Here is a 24,134-nt window from a genome sequence, read left to right as displayed (position 1 = left end):
TAAAATGTAAAATTCAATCAGTACTATGCAGAGAGGTCTCCTTCTACCTCTCCTTCTAGAACACTGTCTTGAGAAGTCTGGATTGAAATGCTTGAAGGCATCTGTGAACCATCAAAATTTGATAAATCTTCAACGATTCTAATTTCCATTTTCTGTTGATCCATGGATCCTGTGATCTGTGAGAGATCTTTCTGATCAAAGTATTTTGCCAAGGTGACCAATCTTCGCCAAAAGGAATTTCCTGAACCTATATTTGATGAAATATTTCGATGCTTGTAAATGAAGGAAATTAAGAATATGAAGAGTGACGATGCCGAAGAAACACCTGTGATGAGAAAGAGGCCCCAAAAGCTACTGAGGCTAAGACTGTTTGAAGAGACTGTTGTACTTTGGTCATCACAGGTGGTTTGAAACCACTTCTGCTCAACCATATCCATGTTGTTTCCTTCTGTTAGATTCAAGATTGCTCTGGATACATAGGAAACTAAAGGGGAGCCCACTGGGAAAGCCTGTGAGGTGAGGACAAGGTATTAAGATAAGAAACACACAAAACAGAGGGGTGTGTGTGAGAGAGAGAGAGAGAGAGAGAGAGACTCACAAAGCCAAACCCATCAGTCTTGTATGTGGGTCCAACAATGGTGTACTTAGAACAATACTTTGCAAGGAAGAGTTTGATATAAGGAATTTCATCCACAATAGCAGCAACACCACCATTTTGACTTCCTTTGGACAAGGCCTCATCATATTCACTTGATGTATAGGGCCTGAGCTTGGACTCATCCAAGTTCATCCTCTTTAGGAGCCCTAATACAAAAGAATTTTTCTGGTACCCCACATAATATCCATTCTTAATCAACTCCTTTACATCAGTAATTTTCGGTTGCAACTGCTGCACAGTTAGCATAGATGTTAAGCTTGCAGTGTAACTTTGCATCAGAATGAACACCACAAACACCCATACAATCAACACGAACCTTGACAAGTTGTTTACCACCTTCTCCCCTAGAACCATCAAAGAAAACCAATTTTAGTTCCTGTATTTAATACTGTTAGAGACAATGAAAACTCAAGTTTCTTTTCTGAAAAACTTTTCCTGCTTTATCCACATGGAATAATGATGTGGCCAACCCAAATCTCCATCATAACAAGGAAGCTCTTTATTGTCCATTTCTTTACTAACCCAGTTGATGTCATCTGCTAAATTCACCATGTATTGCAATTTTTGCAAGTGTTGCTAACCATTGAAGATTCAAAATTTTAGCTTAAAATTTGAATAGACAATAGGGTTTGTCATGTAGAAAGGTGTGAGTCTAAAACTCACCTCTTGAACAATTAATAGAAAAGGGAACATATGGAGACAACTGCCACTTAAGTTCTCACAAGCAAGATCATTGGATTCCTACTACCTAGTGCATTTTTCCATACAATTCAATAAGTAAACTTCTCTCCTGTAATATTATACTAATAAAATAATAGGAAGAACCTTGGTATGGATGGTTGAGCTACGCTAGGTGCTTTCAAGTCTAGGCTTGTCCCTGTTTTAATTGAACTCTAACCTGTTCCTCCACCTAAACTGGATGACAACAACAATATATAATGCACACAATAGTTGTAAATCCAGATATGCTGTATGGAGCAGATTGTTGGGAAGTAAATAGAAAACGTGTCAAAAGAATGAGTTTGACAGAAACGCGTACACTGAAATGGATGAGTGGAAAAACTAGAAATGATAGGAGACAGAAATGAAGTCATTTGATAGAACCTAGAAGTAGATCTAGTAAGTGATAAAATGAGAGGAAGTAGACTAAGATGGTTTGGTCACGTGCATATATAGAGGATCGTCTATAGCACTTGTAAGAAGAAGCAGTCTATTAAAATTCAAAGGGACTAGATGAGACGGGAAGACCAGAAAGAACATAGGTCGAAGTAGTAAGTAAGAAATGATTTAGCACTCATAATTTAACAATGGATATGGCATTAAACAGAATGGAATGGTGAAACTAGATTCATGTGGCCAACCCCATATAATTGGAATAAGGCTTACTTGGGATAACGACGCAGTACAAACATCTACATCAGTAGGAAATACAGCATATCAGCTATTGGAAATATCTGAGAATCCTAAACTTAATAAACATATGAGAGGAGGAACTGAGATGACAAAAGTTTCTAAATTTATAGCTTTTATTTTTTTTGATAAGATCTGCAATTAGGCTGCATTTGGCATTCCTTATTTAAGGACTTATTTCCTTTTTGCAGTTAAAATGGCCGGATGAACACTTTGTTTTTACTGCAAAAAGGAGATAAGTCCTTAAAATAAGGAATGCCAATTGCAACCTTAGTGGTTTCCATTTTCTTGTTTAGGAAATTATTAGTCAACTATTATTTTGCTGTGTATCTACTGAATTTTTCATTTGGAGTCAACTGCAGTTTTAGTAATTTCTAAATTTATAAAATTTGAGGAGTCTACGTACACATGTAAATTTGTCAAGAGTAAGAGAATTGAACGAGATAGATTTTGTTTTCCTCTACACTTGTCCTTGAAATTAATGTTGAAGAAAGACATGATTTCTTCTATTCTCTGTTATTTTCTAATAGTTCTCTGTTACTAGAAGCAAACCAACAACTACTATCTGGATTTTCTCCTAGATTTAGTGCAGAAGTTATTGGATTTTGAGGCAAGGCTACCCATTGACCATGCCTTCTATCTACCATGGCAAGAACTTTTGTAAGCTTCAATGATGCAGAGAGAAACAATGACCAAAGAAAAGGTGAAAGGCATGACTAGTATTTCCCTTTTATTTTTAGATCTTATTGTTGCAGTATACTAGACCCCATACAACTTGAGGGGGGCATTTCTTGTTGAATGATAGTGTTGGCAAGCACAAGAATGAAATTCAAGTCTTAGAACAGAGCAGTCACTTTCTGTAAATAAAAAAGAAATAAAATTTAAAAAGACAAAGGGGAACAATTCTAGTCCTCACAATGCCCCTAATAGACAAGAGCCTCATTGGGTAGTAGCCCTTAGGCTCTTACATCTTAAGGTTTAATGGATAATTTGAAATTAACTACTGCTATAATTGAAGATTCAAAAGTCGCATCTACAAAAATTGCATAGAAACTAGGGTGGCCAGCTTTAATTTTGCATGTGGAAAGGTCTTGGGCTGAAACTTTACTCCATGGTCATAGGGTGGAGAAAGGACTTTCCACCTAAGCAGTCACAAGAAACAATTTCCACCTGAGTTGGGAAAAATCCTTCCAAGTCCAGGATTATCCCTATTTACTAGACCAAAATCCCGATCCTACTCCTAACTAAGATGGACCAGGACAAGCACTCTGACTTTCCACATTCCATCCTTACTCTATATTTTATTGTAACTTGATATTTATACTGTCCCCTAAATCTATATCAATGATCCATTGCCTTGTTAAATTTTCGGAGAATTCCTTATCACACTACCTTGTACTTTAGGGGTTGTGTCAAGTCAGTCCCCAAACTTCAAAACGTGTCTCTGCAGTACCTTAAACTTTCAAATGTGTCTAATAGGTCCTTATCCATTAACAGACGTTAATGGATAAGTGAAATAAAAGAAATACCCATCAGGTGTCATCTAATTTTCTTTATCTGCCGCTTCCACATAAACCAATTCAATAGCTGAGCAACTTGAAATGGTAGCGCTTCAGATGCGGTAACAGTGGCGGTGGAGAATCATCGTGTTTGTGAAGAAACTCCCTGATGTGCCATTTTATTGTAGTCCTTATTGTATTGTTTCTCTTATTTATTATTATTTTTACTTCAGCCGTGCAAGGACCTCTCTGTAAATTCTCTAAATTCTGTTGCCCTACAAGGGCCTCTCTGTAATATCTTTAATTTCATTTTCTATATAAAGGACCCTTGGGGTAGGGTCGAATCATCCATTCTTCATCTCCAGAATTCATTATTCTGCTCTAGGTATGGTATCAGAGCAGGCTGCTTTATAATCTCTACCCTTTTCTTGCTCATTCGTTGGGCATATTAGGGCTTTTGTTCTTAGGGTGTTTTGGCTAGTGTTAGGGCTGTTCTCTTCAATCCTAACCCTAGTTCCTGTTGATAGCTTCTATTTGGAAGGATTTCTGACTGGTTGTGTCGCCCAGATCCTTCTTTTTCACTCAGAAAATCAATGGGAACTGACAAGTCTTGGAGGAGTTCTAGTCTTCTCTCTTGGGCGGCAGCAAATTTTCATTTTTTTCATCCTTATGCATACTGATTTCTCCAGGGTGGCAGCAGCTTTGCTCCTTATGGTTCAGTTTTGAACAGCCACAGATTAAGGAATTTCAATAGTCTGGCCTCTTCCTCCCTCAACAATAGTTTTGAGCCTATTTTCTTTGGTTTTCTCATGTGCATCAAACTGAGGAACTTCAACAGACATCAGGTCCTCTCTTCAAGCTGATTTGAAAAACTTCTCATTTCAGGTTGGTGCATCTCCTTATTGTCATAATCGACTGTTATCAGTCCTTGAAACCCTAGTTTTGTGCTGCCCTAGGGTATTTTCTTCTCTTGGTTATCAGTCCTTAGAACCCTAGTTTGTGCTGCCCTAATTCTGTGTTGTTTATTGGAGGATTTTGATTCCTCTATAAAGTTTCTTACTGAAGTTGCCTAGAATTTGTCTGCATTTCATGCTTCAGCCTTGATTTTACTTTTTTGAGGAATAATGTGTTCGGCTGAAGTAATTCACTGCCTTGTCAATTGCTGATTTGAGTGCATTACCAACATCAGTGCTATTCTGGGTTGATTTTTGCTCATTTATGATGGCTGAAAGATTGACTTTCTCCCTATAAATTTTGATGGAACTAACAGCAATATGTGGAAGTTCTATTTCGATTTCAATGTTGAGGGAAAGGGACTTGAAGGTTACTTGAATAAGACTATATGCAAACATGATGAGGCTGAAGCTAATAGTAAAGCCTATACACAATGGAAGCTAGACAACGGAAAGTTAGTCTCCTAGATTTTGATCTCCATTGCCTCTCACATTAGTGTTCCCATGAGAAGACTAAAGTGAGATGTATGTCTATTTGAGAAAGGTTTATCATCAGTTCAATATGTCATGGCAATACTAGATTGAATGTGAAATCTTTGCCTATTGCCAAGGGGACAAAAAAATATAAGAATACTATTCAGGCTTAATTGATCTCTAGGTTGAATATGAACTAGTTCATATTGAACCTTCTGATCCCATTGAATGTGTCAAGTATTTATAGAAACATTTTGAAAATAGGAAAATTAACCAGTTTCTCATGAGGTTGAGACTTGAGTATGAAATAAACAGGTCAAATATTTTGATGTTTGAGTAGAGGAACTCTTCCAGACTTAGAATCTGTGATGGGAGAGTTGTTGAGGGAAGAAACTAGACTCCAAATTGCTACAAATATAGAAAGGAAACATCTTGATTTAGGGATTGATACTGTTTTTCTTGCATGAGGGAATAAGAAATCTGGTGGAAAAGACCCTTCTAAAACTCAATGCTATGAATGTAAAGGATATGCACATATAGCCTCTCATTGCAAAAAGAAGAATGTCTACACATATTGCAAACAACATGGACATATCATTCCAGATTGCCCAATTCGTCCACCCAAGGGACCCATGAAGATGAATCAACCACGAGCTTATCAGGCGTTTGAGGGGCAAGTGTCTAATATTCCTATTGCTAAGGGAGAATCCTCTGCTTCCATGAATAAGGAAGAGATACAAGAACTGGCATCCTCTACCATCTCATCTACCTTTTCTTCTATCGGCCTATCTGGTGAGTTCTCCGGTTATTTCTCTTCTCCCTCTCATGTTTGGATAATTGATCCTGATGCTACAAATCATGTGACTAAGACCTATCCTAAACCCTTAAACAGACTATCTAAGACCAACCATAGACATATTGTCACTACTAATGGTGAAAAACTTGACATCATTGGGAGTGATGACTTGTGTATCAAACTTTCCCCCTCAAACTCCTTGTCCCTTGCTAAAACTTTCCTTGTTCCTAAACTTATTGCCAACCTTATTTTAGTTGGTCAACTAGTTGATGGTCACATTCTAACATTTTCCTCTGATGGTTGCTTGATTCAGGACCAGTGCATTGGGAAGTTGAAAGGGAAGTCACATAGGATGGGTTGCCTTTTTGCATTGGAGTTTGAGAAATCTCAATCAGCATCATCCTCTGCTTATTAGAGCTCTTCTACATTGAGTCCTGTTTTGAGTCAAAGAAACTATGTTTGGGATTTGTGTCATAAACGCTTGGGTTACCCAAATTCTGAAATAATTAAATACTTATTTGAGTTTGGCTTTATTAAAACTAAAATTCCTTCTATGAAATCCTTTGATACATCTTGTGTTTCTTTTTGTTTGAGTAAGAGTCATATTTTACCATTCACTCACCGAGATGAACAATGTACTTTGCCTTTTGAAATTATTCATAGTGATGTTTGAACTTCATCTGTTGTTTTTTAGATGGGATACAAGTATTTTGTGCTATTCATTGATGACTGTACCAGGTACACTTGGATCTACTTTCTCAATCTCAAATTAGGAGTTTTTCTAAACTTTCGGTTGTTTCATAACATGGTTCGAGTTCGTTTTCAAGCGAATGTGCAAACCTCATGCTCAAACTCAAGGGGAGAATATAGTGACGGAGAATTTTTGGCTTACCTGAAACATCATGGCATACAAGTCCAACGATGCTACCCAGACACTCCTCAGCAAAATGGTGTGGCAAAAAGAAAGAATGGTCACATTCTCAGTGTTGTAAGGACTATTCTACAAGAATCACATGCGCCTCCCACATTCTGGATTGAGGCTGCTAGCACTGTAGTAATCTAATCAATTGTATCCCATTTTTGTGCTTGCAAACACATCTCATCATCAAAAGATGTTTGGATCCACCCCAGATCTTTCCCATCTTCATGCCTTTGGGTGTCTATGCTTTGTTCATCTTCCTCCTAGTGAACGTCCAAAGCTTTCAGTTCAATCTGTCATGTGCACTTTTGTGGGATATAGCCCTAACCACAAGGGATTCCTTTATAACGATCCCTCAACACATCATATACATATTTCTCAAAATGTGATTTTTCTTGAGCATATCTCACTTTTCTCAAGAATTGCCAAGTTATTTGCACCCTCTGTTTCAATTTTGCATGATTTTGAATCATAGGATACTCTATCATCTATTACTGAGAAGGATCTTCTCGTTTTCTCTTGCAAGCGGGTCCGTGTGATGCCCCAGTTTCAAATTCCTCAATTATTCCTCCGATAACTTTACATCATTTTGTTCGTATTTCTAGACCACCTGACCACTATGGTTTTCCTTCAAACCATAACTCCTTCTCTGTTGTTTTGACCTCTACAGATATTCCTCGTTCTTACCAATAGGCTAATAGCAACCCTTAGTGGCAAGAAGCCATGGATGCAGAAATTCAAGCTTTGCATGAGAATGACACCTTGGACCTTGTCCCAACACCTTCAAATGACTCTATTATTGGGAGCAAATTGGTCTATTCCATCAAGCTGAAATCTTATGGGTCTTTGGACCGTTACAAAGCTAGGCTTGTAGTGTAGGGATATATGCAAGAGTATGGTATTGACTATGAAGAGACATTTGCTCCAATGACCAAGATTACTATAGTTCATGTTCTTTTAGCCTTCTCTACTGCTTACTCTTGGACTATCTTTCAACTATATGTGAAAAATGCCTTTTTACTTGGGAATCTAAAGGAAATTGTATATATGAAACCTCCTCCTGGGTATTGTAGTGATCCCTCCCTCGCCTATTGGCTAAAGAAGTCCTATGGGCTCAAGCAATCCCCTTGAGCTTGGTTTGAAAATTTCAGAGATGTTGTAGTGCAAGCTGAATATAGCCAAAGTGCATCGGACCATTCTCTCTTTGTCCAGAAAAGACCCCAGGGCCTTACAATTCTCTTACTATATGTGGATGACATATTTTTGACTAGATATGATATAGAAGGAACTCAGGACCTCAAGTCTCTTCTCCACAGTTCCTTTCACATGAAAGATCTCGGCCCTCTTAACTATTTCTTGGGACTTGAAGTTCAACGGAGCTCCCGTGGTTATTTTGTCTGCTAACACAAGTGTGCCTTTGATCTTGTTAAGTTGGCCAACCTCACTGATGTTAAACGGGTTGATACTCCCTTGGAGCTAAATGTCAAATTATCCAAATCAAAAGGCTCCCTACATCCTGATGCTTCCCTCTATCGACAACTTGAAGGGTCTCTCATCTATTTGACCATGACTCATCCTCACATCTCACATGCAGTTCAAGTTGTTAGTCAGTTTGTCTCTGCACCTCGTCAACCTAATTTGATTGCGGTGCATTGAGTCATCTGCTATATTATTCGAGGCTCTTTAACACAGGGTCTTTTCTTCTCTTCATCTTCTTCTCTCCAATTGAAGGCCTATGCTAATGCAGATTGGGCTGGATGCCCCAACACACGCCGCTCCACTACCGGGTGTGTGTCTTCATGGGTGACTCTCTAATATCATGGAAATGCAAGAAATAACATACTGTTTCCAAGTCCTCTATGGAAGTAGAGTGCATGGCAATGTCATCTATTTGTAGTGAAGTTGTTTGGCTTCAATCTTTATTTCAGGAGTTGGGTCATTCCTCTCCTACACCCATTCCTCTGTATGCAGACAACACTAGTGCTATTAAGGTTGCCTCTAATCATGTCTTTCATGAAAGGAAAAAGCATATTGAGGTGGACTACCACTTTATCCACAACCTATTTCTTGCAAACACTATTTCTCTCCCTCATGTTGCCTCTAATATGCAAGTTGCTAACATCTTCACAAAGGCCATGACGAGGTCCAGACACTTATTTCTAGTAAGCAAACTAATGCCCATGCCTCTGCTTCAGTTTGAGGGGGAGTGTGAAGAGGCTCCCTAATGTACCATTTTATTGTAATCCTTATTGTATTGTTTTTCTTATTTATTATTATTTTCACTTCATCCTTGCAAGGGACTCTCTGTAAATTCTCTAAATTTTGTCGCCCTACAAGGGCCTCTCTATAATATTTTTACTTTCATTTTCTATATAAAGGACCCTTAGAGTAGGGTCGAATCATCCATTCTTCATCCCCAGAATTATGTATTCTACTCTGGGTCTATTGGCAATATTCGTTAATGTTGAGTTCCTGTAGTCTTCTTTTGCACATATGAGACCAGAAGCTTCAACAATTGATTAGTGTCTTGTTCCATATCCCCTTTCCTTCTTTTAACACTTAGACAAAATGGGTAAAATGGTCAAAAAAATACCATAAAGGGTAATTTTGCCATTTTGAAATTATTTAATGCACACCTAATGTCACATGATGGTGTTGACTGATGGTCAACTAACGACAAGGACCTATTAGATATAATTTGAAAGTTCAGGTACTACAGAGACACGTTTTGAAGTTCGGGGACTGACTTGACACAACCCCCAAAGTACAGGGTACTAATCAAGAATTTTCCCTTAAATTTTAATTCCAAAAGAAAATTGAGGCTATAGAACCATCAAACCTTATAATTTATTAGGCCTGACTTCATGGTTGTCATACTTCATAGCCAGTGTTCCTTGAGCCAATGTCTGAGTACTGGGCGCTATGGTGCTGAAGTAACCCATGCCATACTCCCAGGAAAAGCTCGAATGACCTTCAACAAAAGGGTACCTGTACCCGAAACCGACACAGGTCGTGACCAAGAAACCACCGGTTTCACTTGGTGGGCCGGGAATGCTCGCCTCCGCTTCGACAAGACCCCCCCTTTCAACTAATCTTATGCATCTTTATTCTTCTTAATATAAAAGATTTTTATTAAAAATAAAGAAAAAATGAGATCCCCCTTACTCTTCATCCTCCTCTCAAGGAGGCTTATGCCTCCTTGTGTTCAGGAGGCTTATTCCTCTTGCGTTCAGAATTACGCCTCATTCCTCTAGGTAGTGGAATGCCTCACATCACGCCTCCGTGTTTTAAAACATTGTTCACAATTGTAACATATCCATAGAAGCATCCTAAAAGAAAATGACTAAACTTCAAAAAGAAGAACATTACCATGCAACATTTTTAGAACAAGTAAACCAAGTCAACATAATGAGTTTTCTCAAAAAGGCATCCAATCCACCAAAGAATCTTTGACATGGTAACTTGGCTCACAGGTTCACCTCCCTACTTGCTAGTCATGGAGTAATGGTACCATATGCAAATTCCCTAAAACTTTTGTAAGCCTCCATAGTATAGAGAAAACAATGAATAAAGAAGAGAACAAAGGCAAGTATTTACCTGGTACTTTTAGATCTTATTTCTTTAGTGTATTCCCCCACCCCCCAAAGAATCATGAGATTTTATGATTAATTTGCATCTTTGATGGGAAATTTCCAATACATGGTTATTTTTAGATCTTAATTCTTAGTCTATTAGACCCCCCCCCCCCAGAATCTTGAGACCTTATAGTTAATTTACATCTTATTTCGTGTATGTAGATAGATAGATAGATAGAGAGAGAGAGAGCGAGAGAGAGAACTTACTATGAGCAAAGACGAGTGTTGAGAAGGAGAACCAGAATATCATTCCAAGTTGCTGTCCAGGTGGGCCCCTGAACTCTGTGTTTATTCGGTGTTCAAGTACCCAAACTACAATGCCAGTAAAGATGAAGGCTAGCCAAATCGTCAGCCACAGATCCCAAGTCAAAGGCTTGAAAAATATCCAAGCATTCTTCCTATGATCATCTTTGATTGGTACTACCACAGCTACTCCTGATTCAGTATAAGGCAATGTAAAATCCACATACAATGATCGATTCGCTATGATTGTTACATCTCCCACCACAGCATCAAATTCCTGTTCATTCCAAACTTGAAAAAATAACGCATAAGAAATAAATGCAACAAAAGATAAAACATTCCTGGCTCTCAGCATGGTTGCAAAGATTGACTCAAATGACGTGAAATTTTTAAAACTAACCTGCAGACGGATTTGATAGAGGAGTTCATCGTAACTCCCTGCACTTTTTCCATTAGTCTTCATGAATGGAATAAAAACATAAGGGACTGCAAATGGTAATGCCTCCATAACAGCAATAAACACATCTATGGAAAACCCTGAGACAGTTGTCCTATTGGTAGAAGGGTCAAGGTCTACTTTGACAAATTCAGTAAAACCGCTTGTCATTGGAACTCCAACCCTCAGTTTGTTTCCATTTGTTGGAATTACCCAACCTCTTGGAATTGTTGCGGAGTCACCTGGCCAAATGATTGTTCGCAAAGCATCCATGGAATTTGAATACATTCTTTTACTAGTTACATTTAGTTCACGTGAAATTCCACTAGCTGGATTCCAGTATCCAACCAATCTCTCTCCTTTGCCTATCACATTGAATATTTCAAAGACTGAAGCCCGCAATTGTCCATTCACTAGATTGAATTCACCACTCAAACCTCTAAATCCAGTAGCTTGAATCATTTTGAGAAGTTTTGGACCCATTACAGTTGCATCAAATTTTGCAAGTTCAGTAAGGTTTTCATAATGCTTGAAGTACCAAGGATGCATAGCCCCCACTCTCTCTATTGCCATAGCTAGTGCCTGAACAGTATCATAGGCCCATATCCCAAAAAGGCTAAGCTCTGTTATTTGATTACTTGGGTTCTCTATATTCAATTTACTTTTCCATCTAAACTTGAAATCTTTGAGCTCTTTTGATATGGGTACATAAGGTCTTACACCCAACACACCTTCCATTGAATCAATGGCATCTGAATCTATTGGATCCAATAAGCTGGATAATCCATCTGTGACAATCCATGCATAACCTTCATTTATCATTCCTACTTCTTTGGCCCAGGTAAAGAAGAGGGATCCTAATGAAGCTCTCATATGCACTATAAATACCCTAGTTGGCATGTTCATTAATTTACTGAGCTCCATGAGAATTTGACTGTCATTGCCACATGAAGAAATGACACTCCTATATGAAATTTTAGTATCAATCTCCTGGAAGGCATCAACAAAATAAGGGATGATCCCACTCCCATATTCAGTATCTTCATAAATGAGGACCACTGCCTTCCATCCACAGGCTTGGATAATAGCTGATATGGCTTTAACCTGGACAGAGTCATCTTGGGCTGTACGTATAAAATAAGCAGTTTTTTCTGGAGAGATAGAAGGGCTTGTCGCGGAGAAAGAAACAATGGGCAATTGAAATCTCTGACCGAAGTATGCAACAAACTTTGCTTGAGATGATGTTTGAGGTCCAATAATTGCTTGTACTTCTACATCTTTCTTCAAGTCCAGGACTATTTCATAAAGCAAGGAAGAAAATATAGAGGATATCAATAATGGGAATTATACTCCTGGTATTGAATAAAAATGCATGAAATCATTTTATATATACTGATCTAACTCATAAAAATTTGAAGAATCAAAGAGTTAATTCATCTTACATGATTCAATCCTAGCGCTCAGCTAGACAATAGGGCATAATGGACATATACACACTGGACACCAGATATTCTTTCCTTTCCTTTCTCTTTTCTAAGGCATATATGTTGAAGGAGAATAGTAATCTTCCAGGCCTCCAATATGAACACCAGCTACTCTTTTCTATTCCTTTTCTCTTTTCTAAGGCATAAATGTCTAAGGCTGCATTCGGCATTCCTTATTTTAAGGACTTATCTCATTTTTGCAATTAAAATGCCTTTATGAACACTGATTTTTTAAATGTAAAAAGGAGATAAGTCTTTAAAATAAGCAATGTCAAATGCAGTCTAAAACTGTTAGACAGTGTATGCCCTTAGCTCCAATTAGAATGATGTACAATATGACATTTAATGTAAATGAATAAACTACATATTTGATTCATGTTATTATTGTGTGTTTCTGTGTAATACCCTTAAACTGGACACAATTGAGACTCGTGTTAGTTTAGAATCTTCACAGCCATTGGATAGATCTGGGGAAATTTATCCTGCAAAGGCAGACACTTATGTGCTGCCAAGTTGGTTGGGGTGGCTTGTCTCAGCTGCCATGATGAGACCTAAGGTACATGCAGTGTGGGTTTTCTTGAAACCCTGAACTGGACCAAAATTCCAGTATTGCCATGGACCTTGGAGATAGATGGGCAAAACTAGAATGTTACACCTGACCCATAGACTCGATTATGATACTGCACTAGGTGTCGGATTGGGCTGCCTTTGATATGCCAATCAGTGAGATCCTTAGAGGGGGTCAAAACCTAGGTATGTTGGGACAGTCCGAGAATTCATTTGAGTGGGTGATCATAGTGACAGGATCAGCCCCTTTGTCGGACAAAGTGAATGATCGGGGATGCACTTTCTCTGATGGAAACCTAAACTACCAGCAGTTAATTTCAACCGTTGAAATTTGTTTTGCAAAATATATTTATATAGAGATATACATATATATTATGGTTTCAAAATGTTTGCAAAAGGTTTTAATTCCTGGGATCCATGTGAGTAGAGAGTGCAGCACTGTACCTTGCAACCGAGGGAGAGGTCCTCTCTTGTCGAGCAGTGTTTAATCATTATAGGCTGAGAGGTTAAGTGTAAGACCATTGAGGGTAATACCTGATGGGTTAATCTTGCATCTGCCCACAGTCTTTGGGTTTTTATAAGGTGGTTTGACCCAATGACCATTTAGTGTAAATGTTGGGCCCATTAAGAGCCCATGGTGATGGACTCAGGGGTTCATTGTTTTTTATAGTGAATTCGGCTAGGCCTTATAACAGAGGTTGGGTTGAACCCATGTGGTTGATATGTAGATCAATTTTGGGTCCCACATCATACAAGGATAGCCAACTGGGCAGCAGTGAGGAGGTTAAGTGAGCACATAAGACTTAATGGGCCTAAAGCCCAATTCGAACTAGCTTAATAAGATTAATTAAAAGAGGGTGGTTTTGGGATTTAGATCAGCGGATAGGATAAGGGATTATCCCTATCCACTCAAAGAGTCCAGATCTAAATAAAGATTTGGAAGAGAGAAATTTTTGAAAATTTGCCCAACCTTCCTACAGGGTTTGGCCATCCATATGATGGATCTCTCATCCCTTCAGTGGTATTAGAGCCAGGTTCAAATCTTGAACCAAAATTAACTAGATCTAGATCTGTGCAAACGGGCAAAAGGCGTTCTACCCGATTTACGCAGATTAGCATTTTCTGGGAAATTGGTTCCCAGTTTTTGGGAGATTGATATGAAATTAAATATTTATAAATCTGATTTATATTTAGAATTTTTCTACATATTTTTCTTGATTTTTGGTTGTTCGTACGGTAGAGATCGAATTCTTTAATAATGCAAGATATCTATGCACCTGCTGCTCTTTTCATTCTTGGTCTGTAATTAATCTTTTTTAATTTTAGACGGAATGTATAGGAATTCAATTCTGATGTAATATTAATAGAAAACAGGTCCTTTTTTTTTATTCCATTCGAAGTTGAAGCAGATTGCGCAGAGGAGAGTTTTTTGCAGATATGGGTTCGGCCATCTGCGATTTGTAGTTTGGAAACTACATACTACGATCTAACTTTTGTTTTGCTGGGTAGTAGTCCTACAAATAGCCCTCCTACTGATTTTTGATTGTCTTGTTTTAGTTATTTAATTTCAAATCATTTTTTCTTGAATTAAATCTTGAATTAAGAATCAAACCCTAGACCCATTCGAACTAGATTAGACCAAATTGGTTGGACCGAATCTATGGTTCAATGGGGGCTGTTCTCAACCCTAATTTTTCACTCATGGGTCCAGGAGTTGATGGTTAATTGCAAGATGTAATTCATCCCACATCTGTAAAACCCAGTTTTAATAAGTTAAAACTGCTTTTGCCCATTTAAGCATAAAAGCTATATGGGCCGAACTGCTCTTTGCAATTCAGCCCATATACCTAGATAATATTAATCTGTAGTATTATGAAAATTTATGAGATTTAATTATGGGTTTTACAGTTATCTAATTGATTGGAACAATTATGTTTTTCATGCATGTGATGTATGGATGTGTGATGTGCAACGTTCATGGGCCATAAGTACTTGGCCCATGCTGATTTGATAATGGCTCTTGCGCACACCATGGCTGAATGCACATCATTACCATGGTGTCCTTAAGATCATTGGATGATCTCCCTTTATGGTGGGCCCCACTCTAGCTTCCTCCCCAAGAGGAACCATGCAGAACCCTAGCCGTCTAGGGCCCATCTAAATTTGGCTTTATGAAAGACAGTTGGAACCACTTTGGTTTGACCTAAATAAAACTAGGGCATAATTTTTCGTTCCTTCCTCTAAAATATGAGCGCATGTGATGGAGCGATTCATATGATGAACTCTCTAAAGGCCTTCTATCATTAACATGAAAATTGGTCCTTCAGTAATGAGGAAATGCACCATAAAATTGGGCTATCCATTTGCTACTGGATCTGTTGGATTGTTTCATAAGATGACAGGGATGTCATAGACCGATGTGGGAGGGGCCTATCCTAAAGTAGAAGACTCTCTCACGGTACCTTGGTGTTCACGAATAAGATGGGTGAGCACTCACTAGACAGAAAGGTTTACCTAAAATGGAAATGAACATTGTCTGAAAGAGGCCAAAGGGAAAGCTCATAAGATGAGTGGATATAATCCTTCACAAAAAGGTGGTGGGGTTATGCAACTGAAACAGTTGGATCCATGCACCCTATGTGATTTCCCACATTTCTAGAGACATAATTCGTAGTCTCCATCATTGAGATATGAGGGAAATCTTAGAGATGAATAAATGGAAGTGAAACATAAATTAAAAGTCAAATCTATGTTGATAACACGAATCAAATAAGGTTGTAGACTAATATTTGCTTTGCCCTTTATCAGAAATGGCAAACGGTTAATTCGCTAAACTGTTGGATGACAACAACCTTATGTTAGTCTTAATGTCTGAGAAATTGGACAAAATTGCTAAAAACCCTGCTCCGGATCGACCGGGTGATAGCGCTTCTGAGGCTAAACAAAGAGAGTATCAAGAATGGAAAGAGAAAAATTCTCTTGTCTGGTGTTATATAATAGCCTCTTTAGATAATTCGATATAGCGACAATTCAATAAGATCGAAGTGTCCAAGGACATATTGGATAGTCTAAAGACTATGTATGAGGATAAGAACCATTCTACTCGTCAGAAGGTCTTAAAGTTGCTTATGACCGCACAAATGACTGAGAACCAATAAGTTCATGACCATTGTTTAAAGATGATGGGTTATATTAATGAAGTGGAGGCTCTCGGATCAGGGCTAGACCATGACACTAAAATTGATGCTATCATCAATTCCCTGCCTCCCTTCTTCAATTAGTTTACCATGAACTATAATATGAATAAGCTAAATGTTAGCCTTTAGGAACTCAACAATATATTGTAGAGGGCTGAAGAACTGATTATGAAAGATAAGCCGATAGCCTTGCTTGTTGAAGGTGGCAAATCGGGCAAGAGAAAGCGGAAAGCTAAAGGGAAGGCTCAGAAGAAAAATAGCAAAGTTAAGAAGTAGAAGAAGGATAAGGCATCGGATGCCTATCACTTCTACAAATAGGCTGGCCATTGGAAGAGGAACTGTCCTCAATTTCTAGAGACTAAAAAGAATGGTAATTTCAAATCTTTTATCATAGAGACCAATTTATTGGTCACTTCTGCTTCCTGGTGTATTGATTTCGGGGCTTCAACTCATGCGTGTAACTCATTGTAGGGGTTCAAGATAGGCAGAAGATTGAGTGACAGAAAAGTGATGCTCTATTTGGGAACTTCTGCAACAGTTGTAGCTACAACCATAGGAACTATAGAATTAGTTTTCAGAGAAAGAATTATTGTACTAAAAGATTGTCTTTTCGTACCAAATTTAAGAAGAAATTTGATTTCTGTCTCAAAATTGTGCATGGATGGTTATTCTATCTTATTCAGTAATGTTATTACTATTAAAAAAATAACAAATACGGAGAACTTGAGAATGGTCTCTATGTTCTCCATCCTTCTCTGGAAACGAACCTTACCGAAACTGCGCTGGAAATAATCCCCAAGAAGAGGACCTATGATATAGTGAATCCCATGTGCCTATGGCATTACTAACTTGGCCACATTAATATAGATTGTATCACAAGGTTGGTAAATGATGGTCCTTTGGATTTTCTAACTATAGAAGATCTTCCAACTTCCGAACCTTGCCTTCAAAGTAAGATGATGAAACAACCATTTAATGATAAGACTAAAAGATGCACAGACACACTTGACCTTATACATACTGATGTATGTGGTCCCTTGAATGTTAGGACACGTAAACAACATGTTTATTTCATAACCTTTACCAATGATTACTCATGGTATGGTTACGTGTTCCTAATGAAACATAAGTCTAAATCTTTTAAAAGTTCAAAGAATTCAAATAAGAGGTCAAGAAACAGTTAGGGAGAGAAATTAAGACATTCCGATCAGATCGAGGTGACGTGTATCTCTTTGACAAATTCAGGAACTACTTAAAGGACAGTGGAATAGTATCACAACTAGCTCCTCCTGTTACACCACAGTTAAACGGTGTATCAGAAAGGAGGAACCAGACTTTATTGGATATGGTCTTATCACTTCTCGTACACTCAGAGCTACCCACATCCTTTTGGGGTTACACATTAGAGACTGTGATATACGTGTTGAACTGAGTTCTAACCAAATCCGTTCTGAAGACTCCCTTTGAGCTTGGGACCGATAAGAAATCAAGTGTGAGACACTTGAAGATTTGAGGTTATCCGGCACATGTTAAAAGAACAGGTGCTGACAAATTGGAATCAAAGACCAGTCGTTGTCTATTCATAGACTACCTCAAAGGATATGTGGGTTACTTATTCTATGATCCAGAAGAGAAAAAGGTGTTTTGTAGTCGAAATGCCCACTTCTTAGAAGAAGAGTACATCATGGATAATCATCATCAGGAAGTTGTTCTTGACAAGGAAAGCCCATGGGTAGTGAGAGATGTCTCACCATCTCCAGAAAATAACCAACCTAGGAGATCTATCCGGGTTTCCAAGCCTCTAGTTTGTTTCGGCTATGACCAAGAAAGTTACTTGGTGGAAGTTACGACCAGTGAGGAGGATACACTCAGAAAGAAGGAATCGATTATGAGGAAACATTTTCGCTCGTGGCCATGCTTAAATCCATTAGGATCTTGCTAGCTGTAGCAGTGTACCATGATTATGAGACTTGGCAAATGGATGTCAAAACTGCTTCTTGAATGAAAATTTTACTGAAGATATATATATGCAGCAATTGCAAGGTTTCATAACTGTGGGTCAGGAACACATGGTATGTAAACTAAACCAATCCATATATGGACTTAAGCAAGATTCTAGGAGTTGGAACATCCGGTTTGACTCTACCATCAAACATTTTGACTTTGAGCAAAATCCGGATGAGCCCTGTGTCTACAAGAAAACCAGTGGTGATAAGGTTACGTTATTGGTTCTGTACGTAGATGACATTCTACTCATTGGGAATGATTTAGGAATGTTGACTATGGTGAAAGTGTGGCTTTCACAGCAGTTCTCCATAAAATACTTCTCCATGAAATATCTTGAGAAGCCTCCTACATACTGGGTCTTCGACTCTATAGATATAAATCGAAGAGGATAATAGGATTATCCGACTCTACTTACATTGGCAAAATAGTCAAGAGATACAACATTGAGAACTCCAAGAAAGGAAATGTTCCTTTTAGGCATGGAGTCACTTTCTCCAGGGGCATGTCTCCCAAGACTCCCGAAGAGATTGAGGGCATGAAAGAATTTCCCTATGCCTCAGCCGTAGGGAGCATCATGTATGCCTTGCTGTGCATTTGTCCTAACATTTCTCAGGCAGTGAGTATGGTAAGCAGATACCAATCTAACCCAGGGTAGGAACATTGGACTGTTGTGAAAAACATACTAAAGTACCTTCGAAGAACAAAAGAGTTTTTATTGGTATTCAATGGTAATTCACTAAAGATCTAGGGGTATACTGATACCGATTTCCAGTCAGATCTAGATGATAGAAAGTTTACATCTGTCTATATCTTCACAATAGGATCGTGTGCTATTTATTGGAAAAGCAGCAAATAGGAGTCCACAATGGATTCCACAACTGAAGCCGAATACATTATCACAAGTGGAGCCGCCAAAGAAGCCGTATGGATGAAGGAGTTCATTCAGGAATTGGGAGTAGTTCAATCCAGCACATCACCCATTCCATTGTTGTGTGACAATACTGGAGCCATTGCTCAGGCTAAGGAGCCACGAGCCTATTTGATGTCGAAGTACCTCGAAAGGAAGTACCTTGTATTGCGGGAGATAATTGGAAAAGGGGACGTCCTAATTCAGAAGGTAGCATTAGAGGAAAATGTAGCAGACCCATTGACTAAGCCACTAACACAAAAAGTGTTTGAGAAACACGTGAAAAGCATGGGACTCCGACTTGTACTCGATTTGACCTAAGTGCAAGTGGGAGCTATAAGACAGTGTATGCCCTTAGCTTCAATCAGAATGATGTACATTATGATATTTAATGTAAATAAATAAAGTACATATTTGATTCATGTTATTATAGTGTGTTTCTGTGTAATACCCTTAAACTGGACACATATGAGACTCGTGTTAGTTTAGAATCTTCACAATCGTTAGATAGATCTGGGGAGATTTATCCTGCCAAGGCTGAAACTAATGTGTTACCAAGTTGGTTGGGTGGCTTGTCTCAGCTGCCAGGGTGAGACTTGAGGTACATGCAATGTGGGTTTTCTTGAAACCCTGAACCAAACCAGAATTCCAGTATTGCCCTAGACCTTGGAGATAGATGGGCAAAACTGGAATGTTACACCTGACCCCTAGACTCGATTATGAACTAGGTATGTTGGGACAGTCCGAGAATTCATCTGAGTGGGTGATCATAGTGATAGGATCAGCCCCTTTGTCAAACAAAGTGAATGATCAAGGAAGCACTTTCTCTGGTGGAAACCTAAATGGCTGGTAATTGATTTCAATCGTGGAAATTTGTTTTGCAAAATATATTTATATAGATATATATATTATGGTTTCAAAATGTTTGCAAAAGGTTTTAATTCCCGGGATCCATGTGAGTAGAGAGTGCAGCACTGTACCTTGCAGCCGAGGGAGAGGTCCTCTCTTGTTGGGCAATGTTTGATCATTATGGGCTGAGAGGTTAAGTGTAAGACCATTGAGGGTAATACCTGATGGGCTAATCTTGCATCTGCTCACAATCCTTGGGTTTTTATAAGGTGGCTTGACCCAAGGACCATTTAGTGTAAATGTTGGGCCCATTAAGAGCCCATGGTGGACTCAGGGGTTCACTATTTCCTATAGTGAGTTCGGCTAGGCCTTGTAATAGAGGCTGGGCTGAACCCATGTGACTGATGTGTAGATCAATGTTTGGGTCCCATGCCATACAAGGATAGCCAACTAGGCAGCAGTTAAGAGGTTAAGTGAGCACATAAGACTTAATGGGCCTAAAGCCTGATTTGAACTGGTTTAATAAGCTTAATTAAAAGAGGGTGTTCTGGGATTTAGATAAGCATATAGGATAAGGGATTATCCCTATCCACTCAAAGAGTCCAAATCCAAATAAATATTTTGATCGGGAAACTCCTAATTAGATTAAGAAGGCTGATCTTTATCTGCAGATAAGATAAGGGATTATTTTTATCTCTTAAAGAGAGTTCAGATCCAAATACAAGATTTGGATGAGGAAACTCCTAATAGGATTAGGAAATGCTCTCTTTAAAGGCTATAAATAGAGGAACAGGGCAAACCTCCAAGATACAATACTCAGTTCGTAGATTACAAAGAGAGAAGAATCTACTGTTTGACTGCTCCTATCTTCTAGTCTTTCTTGCTCTTGCCGCCCCTGTCAATTTGATCTCCACCTGTGGGAGTGATCAAGAAAGGTTCTTGATATTACCTTTTGTCATAAAAGGTAATTTGAAGTCATACTCACCAACCCTCCATCACATTCTTGTTGAAGAATTTGGTTCTTGTTGAAGAGCCATCTTGTTGATTCTGCTCCACCTTACACTGTGTCATCTTCAGTGAGAGCAGTCTTTGGTTTTCTCTTTGGGCGTGAACACCTTCGTTGGGAGTTATTGTTACTCTGTATCAGGTATATCCCTCTCCTACCTTCTGGTTTCATATCTAGTCTAGTTTGGTTTCAAGATTGATCCTTGAAAATGCAGTTTTCTAAAGTAGGGAATGTGATTCCCGCATAGGAGAGAGAAATTTTTGAAATTTCGCCCAACCTTCCTACAAAGTTCGTTCATCCATATGATGGATCTCTCATCCCTTCAAAGGCATCCTAGGTGACAATTGAAAAAAGTAGAACCTGCTATCTCCCATGCTGTTTGGCAAATTGAGTCAACGGGCCCATGAAATGTGCCAAAAGAGAAGCCCTTTCAAATGTGCACTTTGCAAGAAAGAAATGGGGGAAAACTTTCATCTTGCCAAAAGATTTAATGAAAAGATGAATGAGAGAAAATTACCTATGATGCCCCACAAAAGCTAGATAAAGAGACCTATCCTAAGGGAAAGTCCAAACCAATATGTAGAGATTATATATGATAGAACAAGCATTCATCCAAGAAAGGATTCTCCCCTCTGTACTCCCCACCCTTAAGCTAGCTAGACCATCTGCTAAGGATTTATCCTTTCTCTGTATCAGCCTGAACAGTGAACCGGATGTTTATATTAGAAGCCACATTCTAGCCTTTTCTACAAAATGTCCAAATCACCATGGACTGTCACAACCATCTATAAGCAAGCTGATAACCACTTGAGAATAACCCTAGTACTGAACTCCTAGAACTGGGGATGCAAGTAGACTGGATCCAATTTGAATTGGAGTATATCCAAAGCTGATCCAAGAAGAATCTGAGATGCATAAATTTAAATAAGTATTGGACAGAAATGTAACGAGACCTTTTCATTAACATATCTGGATATCTGATTAGAATCAGTAAATTTGTAAATGTGTATGCATGTTTGTGAATTCAATCCGGTTAATAAACAGATCATATTTTGAAATCCGATTCAATCCAATTATGAACAAACAGATAAGTAAACCTGAACTAGATGAATCAGTTTCAATTTCAAATTGGATTAAATCCCGTCCATTCGCAGCTCTACCTAGAACTGACAAAAGGAAGAGTCCTTGGGCAACACCTTTACCTTAGCATGGAATTCTTTTCTTTTCCTCGGAATGGGCTAACCATGTAAAAGACCTAGGGACAGAATGAACTGTCCATTGATTTTAAAACCACATAACATAGAAATGTATGCGAGCCCACAATCTAAAAATGTAGTTCTCTAATGTTTATAATTTCTAACCTCAGTATGGCATAATTATATTGCAGACTCCTACTATTAAGTTCTAGTTCGGTCATTCAACTCTTATGTATAGTAATGGAAGGCTTGTGCCATGCAAGTAAATGGAAAAATAAGTAGAAAAGTAGATAAATAACAAAGAGAATAATTAAACTTAAAAGTCTCAGTTAGCAGGCATGACAATGTGGGTTCAATTCTCTGAGAAGCCACTTGGTGCTCGAAATACAGGAGGTTAGGTCTGCCTATTGGGAAGAAAATTGGCATAAGGCATTGAAACTTTTCTTTTTTTTTTTATTTGGTGATCATCATCATCATCATCTTCATTAAGGCAATGAAACTTTTGTGTGAACTTACAACGTCGAGTGAGATGAGAACTAAGGTAATGTTTTCCTGCAGCATTGGGAAAAATGGAATCCATGTTTCTATATGTTGAACTTTGTCCAACATACAGCTCTTCAATCCTAAACCCCATTGATCTTTTAACCTGTTCTTTACTGTATTCTTCTTCTAGCCTTCATCTTTATTTCAGATTGTCCCCACTACCATCATCTTCTTGGTTTCAAACACCACTCTTAAATTTACTTTGCTCTTGTAACGATCACTTGGCGATCACACCCTACTTCCTTAGAATCGAAATCTTTCACTTGCACCCCTGTTAGCTATAGCACATCTTAAAATACAGAGAAGGAAATATCTTCCAAGAGGAGATATATATCAAGGCAGAGTTATTTACCCATATCACATTTACCCATGTTCTTTTATTTCTCAGGTGAATAAGACAATGATGGTTTTAACCATAAAAATCCGTTACTAAAAAGGCATTTTCATCCCATCCAAGTGTTGGCAAATTTCTCATGTGGGAAATTTATTTACCCACCTGATGGTACCAGGAAAATAAATTTCCCTGGTCCCAATGGAAATAGAACATGGGCTTCTTAACCAACTTTCCCCCTCTCAAAATCAATGCCCCCAATCGGTAGCCTTAACCAAAGAGAAGATTGTTAGATAATGCCAAAAACAATGGAGTAAAAAGATCATAAAAAAGGCAGATAGTAGATCCCACTTTGTGAAACAGTGAACAAATGCAAAGAGGACCTGCTTAACAGTGACTGAGTTATGTGAGAAGGAAAGGAAAGTTCTGTTTTCATCCCCCAGAATTAAAGAACTGAGAGCAATTATCAGTAACAACAAACGTTGGAGAATTCACAAACCCAGTTGCAATTCAAGGTAGTAAATAGCTCCTATCAAGGGTCTGAGAAATTAATGGAGTGTGCACCAATCTAAAATGTAGCTGTTGCTCCTCGGCATTAAAACATCTGACAACTGTAATATGATATTTCCATGTACAAGTTATTGAAGGAATGAAGAACGAAATAAAAAAGCAGACATACCAGAAGATGCGGCAGTTATAACGTCGTTCTTCGAATCTCTGGTGTGAAGGACCATCCTTGTTTTATAATGAGAATTCTTGGCATAAAAATCAGAGACTGCCATGGAAATGCAGCTCTGCGCCATCTTTCCAACTTGTGAATTCAAATCAAGAACCACTCCAACATGAACCGAGACATTTGCACTGAAGCTTCTATTGTGAGCACCCGTGGCAAAGCAGAGTGACAAAGAGAAGAAACCAAAGAGAAGAAGATGTCTCATGCTCACCATTTCAGTGTCTCTCGGACTCATCAAAAGGTTCACTGATATTTAACATCTAATAAACTGTCCAATGTCTTAGCATGCAG

The 24,134-nt window shown here is 38.4% G+C and overlaps 1 protein-coding gene across 1 annotated transcript; it reads right to left on the bottom strand.

The window, feature by feature from the left end:
- Window positions 1-24,057, bottom strand: LOC104607030 (glutamate receptor 2.8-like). The gene is made up of 5 exons (XM_010272519.2): window positions 23,790-24,057; window positions 10,988-12,318; window positions 10,552-10,864; window positions 599-1,002; window positions 1-509 (listed from the first exon to the last, which is right to left on the bottom strand). The coding sequence occupies exons 1-5, from the start codon at window positions 24,055-24,057 to the stop codon at window positions 24-26; spliced, it is 2,802 nt and encodes a 933-aa protein (XP_010270821.1). The 3' UTR covers window positions 1-23.
- Between the last annotated feature and the right edge of the window lie 77 nt (window positions 24,058-24,134).

The sequence above is a fragment of the Nelumbo nucifera genome, chromosome 4 (genome assembly GCF_055504915.1).
Source record: "Nelumbo nucifera cultivar China Antique chromosome 4, China Antique-T2T, whole genome shotgun sequence".
NCBI classification, from domain to species: Eukaryota; Viridiplantae; Streptophyta; class Magnoliopsida; order Proteales; family Nelumbonaceae; genus Nelumbo; species Nelumbo nucifera.
Note: the sequence above shows the minus strand (reverse complement) of the source record. Positions and strands in the feature narration are given on the sequence as shown.

Bases quoted from the DNA above. Each gene is read 5' to 3' on its own strand.
- LOC104607030 (XM_010272519.2), bottom strand. From the start codon at position 24,057: ATGGTGAGCATGAGACATCTTCTTCTCTTTGGTTTCTTCTCTTTGTCA. The intron at 10,865-10,987 runs GTTAGTTTTAAA...TGGAATGAACAG, and splicing joins TCTATCAAATCCGTCTGCAG to GAATTTGATGCTGTGGTGGG. The intron at 510-598 runs GTGAGTCTCTCT...CTCACCTCACAG, and splicing joins AGACTGATGGGTTTGGCTTT to GCTTTCCCAGTGGGCTCCCC.